Raw genomic sequence first — 12101 nt, 5'->3', positions numbered from 1 at the left:
TCATATGACTGAGATCCAACTTCAGCACGGCAATATCTGAGGTTTGGTAAAGTTTTTTTTTTTTGCACCTCAAGCATTGCCCACTTTAAAGAAAACAATGTCATTAGATTCTGGTATGTAGCTTCCGGTCTAAACAAGATTCGAATGGACGACCTGGACGTCCCGTCTACAAATTGTCACCTTTACTATCATGTGTAGGATATTTGTCATAAAAATAACAATTACATCTAAAATGAAAAAAGAATTGATACATTATTTTGCTTTTATTTATTTATGCATCAAATATTGAGGAAGACATGTAAAAATTTAGCATTTGCTATGAATTTGATTTAAATTTTCCAAAGGTAATCCAACATTTTTACATTTTATCCTAAATGTGTACGCGTCATGTGCATCATACTGTTTTCGAAATCGAAAGCAGAAACCCAATTTCCAGGAAAGACGAAAGAAATTGAAAAAGAGTCGGACATTTTGTAATCGTTATGTTTTTGCCAATTTTATATATTAATTCCCAGCGTTAAATGGTAGGTGGAAATGAGAATATAATATTCTTTATCAAAACGATGTTCTGGGCCTCGCGAAAGGAAATCAGACAATTTCTTGGCATATTCAGGAGGTAGGTTTATTGAATTTGCATACTAGAAACTAGTATTTCAACAAATAATTTCACATTTAATCACATTATAATACTTACATTTATTAGGTATGTACTATTTCATAAAAACTATTGTAATTATAGTTCTTAATTGACAAGCCAAAAATCAAAGCATTCGAGTTAAACGACACTCACGTATGAGTGCACACAAACTAATTGATGTCTGTCTGTGCTTTTTGTACATGTGTTGTATTTTCGTAGTTTATTTCTTGATCGGTCAAAACGAAAGCAACAAGAAATTTGTAGTTTCAATGGTATTATTCACAGGTATGATTTCCTTTTGTGTTAAGTTCTTATTTCATTCTGATAATTCACGCATTTTTTAAATCACTTAAAAATGAGTAAGATTTAGAGACAGATGTAAATATTTTAAAAACAATGAGATGGTGACTCATGCGGGATATGAAGGCATAGAGACATTTCTGAAAAATGCATAACCCGCGTCCTAGATTTTAAAAGCCTCAGTCGCGTTGGCGGATATTTTAAGAAAAAGGAGACTCAATAACGTATTGTACATAAAAGGAATATGTATGTGAACGCAATGTTTTATACCTCAATCTGCACACACCGTAAACTTCAATATATGACACATTGAAATAATTTTTAATAAAAAAAAGAGTTCTTCACCCCTCGTGCTTATTATTCTAGTACCGAAATACATTTGCGTTCTGCATTTTCTAAAATCAAGTCAACAATCTTTGAGTCACCGAACAATGCCGTTACATGTGCAAAGCTTTGTTGATAAATCGCATGTACTTATTAAGAGTTTCTCCCTTGCTTTCTTAATGAATTGCTCGTGCATTCATTTGTTTTTATGAAAACTAGCAAATGCACCCAAATCATTTTACTTTGTTTTATTCTCCTGCATTTATATGTTAATTTTGCATTTCGGTATAAATCCTTTCAAGATATAATATTACTATTGTAATATTCAGAATGCGTTTGTCACTTAGCCCTGGTGCCTGATGACAAATGACAAAAATTGCTTCGTGATAAATGTTTTCAACTTTACCTTTATTACCTGAGTTAATATATAAATGACACAGACATCTCATTTGTTTGTATAATACGGCTACTAATTATATAACGTCATACTCAGATCTTCAGTGTGTTTTCATTCTCCATGCAATTTAATGTTTTTTTTTAAATGATACTTAGAACAAGAAGTTAACCCAGCTCTCCAATAAAGTTGTAAACAGGGCTCTTTAGGGTCTTTCGTAAACAAGCAGACGAAAATACGGGTAAATGTACTGGTTGTATGAAAATGATGTTGTCCAAAAATTCCTTTATCCCTCAGTTCACAATATATACATTTCAATACATTAATATCAGTCAAACGTTAATGAATCAAAGCCACATCACTGTGTAATTTACTTCAGATACTTATGAGAAAATGGAAGAACTAGAACGTGAGGAAGACCATTACAAGTACGTCTCAAAGTTATTACATTCTACCGTCTCCTCTCTGTGCAATCATCAAAAAACCATGGCAGTCTCTGATTCAGATTTTTATACAAGCAATGAATCAAAACACGAAGCTCAAGTCTGCGATGAAAAGTCGTTTTTTTCAAGGTCTGAAAGCACACCATTTGCAAAAGAAGAAATCAGGGGTAAGGAAATAAATAAATTTGTTTTCTCAATAATTTAAGTCTTTAATAATGAAAGCTCGTTGAAATTCACCGTAATTGGGGTTTTGAAAACCCTCAATGAAAGCAAAGCAACATCTAGAGGGAAACGCTCAGTTGTTAAAGAACAATACATGTATGTGGAACAGTGTATGGAACACGTGACTTATGAAACATCAAAATCATCCCATGAAACGATGAATAGACAAAGTAATTTTTAAAAATCCAAATAAATTATAAGATATATTCTTTGACTCAATGTCACTACAAGCATTATATTGTGTGATATTATCAATATTAAACATCACATTCCTTATGCTTAATTTTTCAGATTTGTTTTTAGATAATAGCGAAAAAGTGGAAAAACTAAAAGAGAAAGATGATCAAGACATATACGTTCCCAAGTTCTTTATTCCTCCAATTTCAAATCGTTCCATCGTCCATGCTGTAGACAAAGAGTATGCAAACGTTGAATCAGTTAATGAAGCACAAGTTTGTGTTGGAGAGTCGTTCCTTTCAAAGCCAGCATGTCTTGACTCTGAATCAAAAGTAATGGGGAGTATGGAAATTGAAAGATCTATTGCGTCAGGTAAAAATCCGAAGCTGACAAGGGTGCTTTCAAAATGCATTTTTACCTTTGAAAGTAATATAGTTCTTCTTATATTCAATTGTTATTTTACATAAACAATATCTTAGCCAACGAGCATGATCATATCTAATTTTTGCAACTAGTGCATATAGTTGTTCAACAAATCAACTCCGCTTAATCACAAAATAATTGCTTTAACAATTTCTGGTCCTCAGTAGTGTCCGATAACTCTGAATGCGGTTTTTTTTTTATTCGTTCTATAAGTCTGTCTTATACAAAGATAAGTGTAATTGATCGTCTAGTGTTAATAACATTAAATTTTCTACGAAATACTTGACTTAATAAGTCCACGGATTTCTACATTAGCAAAAGTTAGGTAAATGGGTTCGAGCTAGTGATGTAACGATGTATTTTTTTTATTTGATCTCAACTTGTACCATTATCCATTGAATGCAAATTTGCAATAACTTTGTAAAACGCGTAGATACCACAATTAAATTTCTTTTTATTTCATTTCATTAAGTTTGAAGGATAAATTACATTTGGAAGATGAAAAAATATTTTGAGGCTAAGGATCGGAGAACCTTAATGATATCGATAGTATTTAGAAAGGCTAAATATTTACAGTAATTTGAAACACCTTTATTTCACTATCATGTAGGTAAAAAATTAAAAACTTTGAATTTTATGTTAATAAGCTGTTTAGTTGAAAAAAAAAATCACAATTCAACTGGTATGGATTATTACAAATGAAATTTGTCATAACATTTGCTAATTGAAATTGTATTGGATTTCATTTTAATGTTGTAGCCGGTGTATCTAATAGATTGATCCATTCTATGGATGTTCAGAAGTATGACCACAATGATTTAAGTCTGTGGGAAATGGACAAAGCCTTAGTAACAGGATTTCACCCTATAACAACACAAGAAACGCTGATAAATTTTATTGCGCCTGCGGCTGGTGTGGAAATAATATATCTGGTCAGAGGGGTACAAAGAGATGCAGCCATATTGGTGTTTGCTGATAAACCAGGTACGAGGAATTAGGGAAACATCTTTATCAAATTAAAATAATAAATTTGATTTAGATATTAAGGTTTGTTATTGTCATTTTTTCATCTTGCAACCAATAGATTTTATCTGATACGATTAAATGTAGTGACGATTTATCTTGATTGATTCGAACCCTTACTATTTTTAGATAGTGATTGAAAAAAAAATCTATTTTTACAAATGCATCTGAATGCATCACAAATCAAGAAACACTAAAAAAGTAACAACATTACACCATTGTTGTATTGCATGTGCATTTAAACATAAAAATATGAAACGGAATTTACATATGATTCCTCTTTTTTCGTTCTTTCTACATTTTAAAACTAGAATCAAGTACATGTTTATGCTTGAAAATAATAGAGGTAACCAGATTTACATCACACAAACATAAAACATTACAAGAAGATGAAAAAAGTTGTGTAATATCAGTGAAATACCGACGAATGTATGAATATATTTTGCTATTTAAAAACAAAAACAAGCAGTATCAACCAACAATGAAATCAATATGAACAAATTGATATAATTATTATTAATAAAATTTTGAAATTTTAAATAAACAGTAACACGTTTATTTTGGTAATTTTTCTTTTTATTTTTAGATTTCGTAAAAATGTCTAAACAATGCAAGGAAAGAACAATTGGAGGTTACACTTTATTCGCACAGATGGTGGAGAAATGTCGAACTATTTTTGTCAAGGGGATTGACAGGAGCATTACCTATGACCTAGTAGAGAATTTTTTCTGTAACAAGAGGAAAAGTGGAGGTGGAGATGTGGAAAAGGTGAATTACCATCCAGAAGATGGTTACTGTATTGTCTACTTTGAAAATCCATCAGGTAATGATGTTATAAAATTATTCAGTTAGTATAAGAAACTTTGAGATGCAGAACGGGCGACAGATTTATACATTCAAAGTAAAAAAAGGGAGTCATATGTATTCATCTATTTTTTCAAATTAAATTTACACAAGAATAATAAATCAAAAATAGTTATCATTCACATATGAACCGACTAACTAAGTCTTTAATCATGTGATATGTGCTAATTTGTTATATTTATTAAGTTATTTTGTAGTTTTTTTATTGACAGACGTATTGACGACAATATGAAACTTTTAGCATTGCATTAACAAATTCTTTTTTACAATCTGATTTACCAAGACTTAGTCTTGTTCAACCCTCTCTTTCGCGATATAGAATACATGATTCAGCCTCAGATTTGAGTTATCTTTGCGTTGGGTGTAAATCATCCTTCTGTACATATAGGATAATTGTTAATACTATAACTATTATAGTGACGAAAAATAAATGTTAAGTAATGTGTTCGGGACTTGTATTTTAACCTCTTTTATTGAATTCCAGTCCTATCGTTAACAGAAAAGTTTGAATATAAGTAGCACGATATTCCATTATAACAAATGAACAAAATCCCATGTAATGAAGGTTTCATGCTTTAAGTTTAGATGATAATAAATTTTATAAACTATAACGAAGTCGACCTGCTCAAATAAATTCACCCAAACTATTAAGTCATTTAGTTCAAATAAGTTATTAGAAAAAAGACTTTAAACCAAGAAAATCAATGATAATACACAAGTCTTAAATGATAATGTACGAATGAAAGAAACTTTACGGTTATCTACGATGTCATGTCACCTTTTCTTACGAATTGTAGATTTCAAATTACCTAAAAACAAATGTTTGTAATTCCGAGATAAAAGGAACTATAAAGAGATATTACTTCCTTAGGACCAAGATTCTTCACGTCTGCGTTCCATGAAAACAAGTTATACTCGACTCATATATGGCATAATTTAATCAATAATTGGGGGTTAAACATAAGAAATTGTTTTTCAGATGCAAGAAATGTTGCAGCACAAGAAAAGTTTACTATTAATGAGAGAGAAGTACAAGCAGAGATGTTTTATCCCTGTCTTGGTTTGTCAGAAAAACCAACAAATTGGGAAGGCATGCCATGTGTCTCATATGAAAGCAATGTATATGTCATTAACTTTGTTCAGACCTGTTCGCCGGCATGTAGCCAAATAAATGAGGCTTTACAAAGAAAGTTTGTCAGAATACAATGGCCAAAATCAAAGTCCGACTTCATTGTCAAGCTACAGTGTACAGCTGCCCTAGATGTGGAAAATGCAAAAGAAATTCTGAAAAACTGGAAAGAAGAAGCCTTGGCTGAGATGGATAGACATATGAAACAATTTGTATATCAACTGCATTCTATTTTACCCCAGGCATGGTCATCATTTCTAGCTCGGTTTAAAGCAGTGAATATCGATGATCAAGTCAAAGTGACCGTCGATTTTGAAAAGAAAAATCACAGAGCTATAGTAACTGGCTATGAAGAAAATTCTGAAGCCCTTACCCGGACAATTCTAAATCTAATTAAAACAGAGGAGTCTAAAATTAAAAACCAATCACAGAGAATAATGAAAAACATACACTTGGACTTTCATCAATGCCAGAAACTAAGGAAAGCTCATTTTGGGAAGAAATTAAAGAATGATTTTCTAGATATTTATTTTAAAATTAATATCATCAAAAAAGTGGTGAATTTAACTGGAAAGCCTACAAGTGTCAATAAGGCTGTAATCAAGATGCATGAATATCTGATGAATACAACATCAAAGTCGTTAATAATTTCAAAAGGACGTTATAAAATCATGAAGGAAGTAAAAGAGCTTTTTATTGCAGAAATGAAAGCTAAAGGCAACAAGGCAGTTTGGAATATGACAGAAGACAAAGTTGAAATGACATCATCAAATTCGAAAATGGCTGATGAAGCCTTGGAGATTTTTAAGGAATTTATTCCAGAAGAAAGAATTAAAATGAAAGACCTTGTTAAAATTTTGACAATGCATGACTGGCAAACTTGTGAAAAGGAACTAAAACACAAACACAATGAGAGGCTGAATATTTCTTCTTCAAGCTCTGAAGTTTGTGTTACTGCTACTAAAGAAATTTTTGAAAATGTATGCAAGCAGATAGAACATGTTATGAAAATCTGTTTTGAGAAATGCCGCATTGATCACAGAGTTGTGAAATTGTCTAAGCAACAGTTCAGACAATTGCAATATTTTGGACAAAATAAAATTTCACAAATCACAAATGCTAGTACTTCAAAAGAATTAAAAATAAAACAAAATCAATCAAACTGTTCCATAGAAATCTCAGGCAACAATGAAGAAGTTAAAATTGCTTATGAAAAGTTGATGAAATTCATTACAACGCTTCTTGAACATAGTTTCAGCATAACGGAACCTAGAGCTGACGTGTTCTATAATTCAGAAAAAGGGCGAGAGGCTATGAAGAAAGTTGAAAGAGAAGAGTTATGTATCAATTCAAATAAAGAAGAATTGCAGTATGTTAAAGAATTGAAAGAAGTTGAGTCATTTAAAGGTATGAGAAGAACATCGCATTACTTACCTATAATAATCGCTGAATGTGAGTTGCAGTGTTACGATCAGACATTTTATGTGATGAAGGGTGATGTTACAAAATTGAAAGTTGACGTAATTGTTAGTGCTGCAAATGGAGACTTGGATCATTGTGGAGGTTTAGCCTTGGCAATATCTAGAGCAGGTCAGAAAAAGTTAATTATCCACATTTCTTATAATTGGTTAATGTGACTTACTGTACATGTAGATTCCTTATCTTACGCGAGTCCTTTATTCAGCGATTCAGCCGTTTCCCATCCAATCGCGAGGATATAAAATGTAATTTAAATATGTCCAAAAATTAAAAGCGAGACTTTAAAATTCGCGAGATATTCCAGTCCCGATTTTACGAGGATATTATTTCCTTGCGTTTTGATAGGAATCTACAGTAATCATTTCAATTTCCTTTGAACATGTATTTTTGCGAAATAAAAATTTCTTTTTATTTTGTATGTATATTTGTGTGACCTGAGTAAATCTGTCATGAATGCACATATAATGAAGAGTTAACTCATTTTTATTAGGAGGAAAATCTATTCAAGAGAATAGTAGGGCATACATTATGTCATATGGCACTGTTCCAGATGGTGAAGCGATACCTGCTCAACCAGGTGAACTTCCCTGTAAAATGCTAATCCATGCCGTGGGACCAAAATGGAGTGGTGGAAGTCGTGACGAGGAGTATTTGCTAAAAGATGCCATATTTAGATGCTTGGAATTGACGGACAAATATAAATTTTCTTCAATAGCTATCCCTGCATTAAGTGCTGGATATTTCGGATGTCCTGCGGAAAAATCAGCGATGACCATTTTGCGTGCTATCGAATTATACATGATGTATGTATTTTCCTCAATCAAAGATATCTACTTTTGTGATGTGGATGATATCATTGTCAAAGAGTTTGTCAAATGTCTTAAGAAGAAATTCGGACCTAAAGTGAAGGAACTCAATGGCGTCGAGCATGGTTTGCCGTTTAATAATTTTCTTAACAGCTTTACTAAATTTTAAGCAAATTATCTCTTTACAAAATTGAATTTAACGCAAGTATATTTTTGACATTAATATGCATGATAAAAAATTATAATTCAAATGAAATAGTATATATGCATATTAAGATTATATGCCATGATTTACTTTAATTAGTACAACAATCACCAGTTCAGTACGCATACTCTGATTTAGAAGAAGAGACGCCAAGAAGAATCAGGTCTAAGTCTGATTATTTAAACTGTGAGATCAAGGTTATCAGTGGCAATCTAGCAAAAATGGGGGTAATATTATATTTTTGGTAATATGCTTGAGAAATATCAATATTTGGTTATATTGTACAAAAAACTTTAGGTAGAAAAATTTCTTTCTGATACATGTCTTTATCATTTATGCTATGTTAAAACAAACAATCCCATGGCATGAACAATAAGATGTTTGTTACATATTATATAAGGAATAATGACAAAATTATAAATTAGCAAATTTTACTCCTGGCCTCTAAGCATGGGTTCACCTCTCAACAGCATTGACCTCTGGCTTTACTTTTGTGACAGTTTGATGTGATTGTGAGCTCCACTGACAAATCATTAAACCTCTCTCGTGGTGCTACATCCAAGAGTCTACTCAGGGCAGGGGGTGAGTCTCTGCAAGAAGAATGTACAATGAAGTACAAACATGGCATTCAACCAGGAGAAGTAGCCATGATCAAGGGAGGTAATCTCCATTGTAGGCAAGTGTATTATGGAGCTATTAAGAAGTGGGATCGCTACCAAGGAGATGCACTCAATGTGAGTTTATGGCATATGTATTGAATGCAGGTGTGCGAATGATTATCCGTTGCATAATGCTGTAGGCCTAAAGCAAGGAATGTCATAACAATTTATTTTAAAAACTATGAAAAAGCATATGCACAGAATCTAGAATTATTCTGAACTATTAACAATTACATTTAAATCAGTGCATGTCTCCACGAAACCCCAAAAGTTGTATTCTAAAAATTACTAATGCGATCAGAGAGGTGTTTTTCGTTTTATATGTATTGTTAATCCGGTGATTTTTGAAATGCTATTTCTTTTGCTCTTGTTACGAACACTTTCACATCATATTTTTCTCAGTATACTTTGCTACTTAAAACAAAATCTTGCGCAAATAAAATATGTTACATATTTCCTTCGTTTACGCAATCCATTACGCAAATATTTAACAATAATAACTAAATCAATTTATATATATATATATATATATATATATATATATATATATATATATATATATATATATATATATATATATATATATATATATATATCTACTAGTTGTCTACGTCTTTTATCTATTTGAATTTACATGTAATTTAAGTGAGTTATTTTTGTCAACTTTGTAGAAGTTCGCTGAATTTGTTGATAACTGCCTGCAATTGGCTCACAATAATTGGATGAATTCCATGGCATTCCCAGCTTTAGGGACAGGAAGACTAGGTTATCCCCCTGCTCTTGCTGCAAAGACCATGTTTAAATGTTGTAGATATTTCCTACGTCACAATAGTTTAACTACATTGAAAGATATTTCTATTGTTGTCTATCATGATGATATAGAGACTTTTCAGGTAATTTTTTCAAACTATGTATCACATTAACTCATTCTTAAACAAAGTTCAAGGGGTTGTTTTAAATGTAACTTTTAAAGTGTACAATATGTTTTAGGACTACAAAAGAAATGATTATTAATTTACTGTAAATGTGAATCCATGATAGGTGTTGTTGTTTTAAATGATATACTGTTGTTATTTTTTTTTTTACACTTTAAGTTTATAATAATAGAATCTTTAGCTATAATTCCTAAATGTATTTTTGTTTTGATTTCATGTAGATATTTCGATCTGTACTGAGATCAGAAGATATGAAAACATAAAGTTAAACATCAGTTACCACAGAGACGGAGTATAGGCGTGTTAACCACACATTAGGATTACATTTATTAAGGACTGCAAAAATTCTTCTATTATGATTGTTATACTACCAACTGTATATTGTCGTCTCACTTTATTGGTGCTATCGTTCACTCTGAAATAAATGTAGGTCAAGGACGTACTTTTCATGGTAGCTACCTCTAAATGTTTATCGAAAAATTTGTCGAAACTGTCTACAATCACCAATATGTGAAGTTTTTTACAAATTATAAAATGATTTGGTGTGTGTCTATAAATGTATTGTATGTATATGAAAAATGAGGTAAACATTACCTCTGCAGCTAAAAGCTTGATTGTGATATAAAAGATTGGTAATTACTACACCTTTGTGAATGTATCATGTCTATTCAATTCAATTTTCCCCCTATATTCTACTTCATTATGTATGTGTTCATATTGCTACTGATAGGAGCATATTTGTTTGTTTTTTGTACATTTATACATCTAATACTATGCATTTCAATAAGTTGTTTTAATGATATAATAATAATCCAAACACTTATTTTCGTAATAAATTTGATTAAATACATATACATTAAAACTCGCATTATCTTTTCTGGGAACAATTATTATGAGATGTATGGAAAACGGTTATGTGCAATAAAGGGTAATTTTTCAATTTTTTGTGATGCTATTTCAAAAAATGTTGGTAAATTGTTTACATAGAATTCATTTAAGACAAATGAATTTCTCTTTTAGAAATGGTTTCGATAAATGAAAAAATTTGGACACAAAAATATTTAATTTTCATAAATTCCAATTTTCACCAATAATTGCTCTTAAAAAGCAATTAGTTTTTATTAACCTGGTTTTCCAAAGGAAAAATCCGGTTATTGAAAAAATGAAAATGTTGGGCCAGCGGGCGGCTTCTAAAAGGGTACCCTTATTGTATAGATAACTCCTCCTACATTTTTAAAGATTGGTATGTTCTTTTGCGGATCAATTGGACATATATCAGAGGTGTGCATATTGCTAGGATTTTGATTTTTGGTGATTTCTGAAAAAAAAGAAGCAGTTGAACATAGTCATTTATTAGAAAAATATTGCATATAGGGTACCCCTATTGTACGGATAACTTCTCCTACAGTTTTCAAGAGAGGAAGTTGTTTCTTATTGATCTTTTCCTTTTGTTAAGTCGGATAAAAGCACCAATATATTTGGACACCGTGCATGAAAGGCATTATACATGTATATTGATATACTCAGGTACGAGGCCACAACTTAGCTATGTTATTACTACACCTGTCTGATAAAAAAATAATAGATTTACACCTGCTTATCAAAGCAATGGGTCTCTAATTACCTAAGGGCTGCACATGTTTGATAAACATTGGCTTAATCAAGATTAAATTGATAATTAAAATACATAGCTCTCTCGAAATTGTTTGGTCACTTATTTATTAGTAATATCCCTCAGTGTTTATTGATAATTCTGTAGGTAAACAAATTTGATAAAAACAACATTGATTATGCATTACAAATCTCAAATTATTAAAATAGATAAGACAATACCGTATATACCTTTTCTGTTTAAGACCATCTTTACGGTAACTGTATTTCTTATGTTTTCATGTAGAAACAAATTAGCCTATCACTTTCTCGTTGTCAAAAGTAAAAGTAACGATAAAAGCAGGCAATTTTAAAATATACTGTACCGTATGTGACGCTCAAATATCTTTGAAATTACTTTTTGATTAATCCAAATTAAAGTAATGTATAAGAGATAAATAAAACAAAAATGTGTCATATTTTGTCAAGTT

General features: G+C 31.2%; 2 protein-coding genes across 9 annotated transcripts in view; one reads left to right on the top strand and one right to left on the bottom strand.

The window, feature by feature from the left end:
- LOC117689871 (G-protein coupled receptor GRL101-like) overlaps positions 1 to 12101 on the bottom strand; it is a 41090-nt gene that overhangs the window by 8744 nt on the left and 20245 nt on the right. The window lies entirely within an intron of this gene.
- LOC105332098 (protein mono-ADP-ribosyltransferase PARP14) lies at positions 424 to 10962 on the top strand. 8 transcript variants are annotated; one of them, XM_066069321.1, is made up of 13 exons: positions 424 to 616; positions 857 to 922; positions 2035 to 2083; positions 2228 to 2265; positions 2624 to 2869; positions 3680 to 3904; positions 4530 to 4766; positions 5787 to 7526; positions 7906 to 8346; positions 8526 to 8653; positions 8927 to 9160; positions 9757 to 9978; positions 10242 to 10961. In XM_066069321.1, the coding sequence occupies exons 2-13, from the start codon at positions 907 to 909 to the stop codon at positions 10281 to 10283; spliced, it is 3618 nt and encodes a 1205-aa protein (XP_065925393.1). In that variant the 5' UTR covers positions 424 to 616; positions 857 to 906; the 3' UTR covers positions 10284 to 10961. The 8 variants fall into 8 exon arrangements, with proteins under 8 accessions (XP_065925393.1, XP_065925392.1, XP_034328121.2 ...); XM_066069320.1 differs by having other exon boundaries at positions 2612 to 2869; XM_034472230.2 differs by having other exon boundaries at positions 2035 to 2265; positions 2612 to 2869; positions 10242 to 10962.

This window comes from Magallana gigas, chromosome 8 (assembly GCF_963853765.1).
Source record: "Magallana gigas chromosome 8, xbMagGiga1.1, whole genome shotgun sequence".
Lineage (NCBI taxonomy): Eukaryota > Metazoa > Mollusca > Bivalvia > Ostreida > Ostreidae > Magallana > Magallana gigas.
The sequence above is the reverse complement of the archived record's forward strand: the minus strand, read 5'-3'. Positions and strand labels throughout refer to the sequence as shown.

Coding starts and splice junctions, on each gene's coding strand:
- LOC105332098 (XM_034472230.2), top strand. Junction 2,870..3,679: donor TGAAAGATCTATTGCGTCAG/GTAAAAATCCGA, acceptor TTAATGTTGTAG/CCGGTGTATCTAATAGATTG. Junction 8,654..8,926: donor GCAATCTAGCAAAAATGGGG/GTAATATTATAT, acceptor CTTTTGTGACAG/TTTGATGTGATTGTGAGCTC.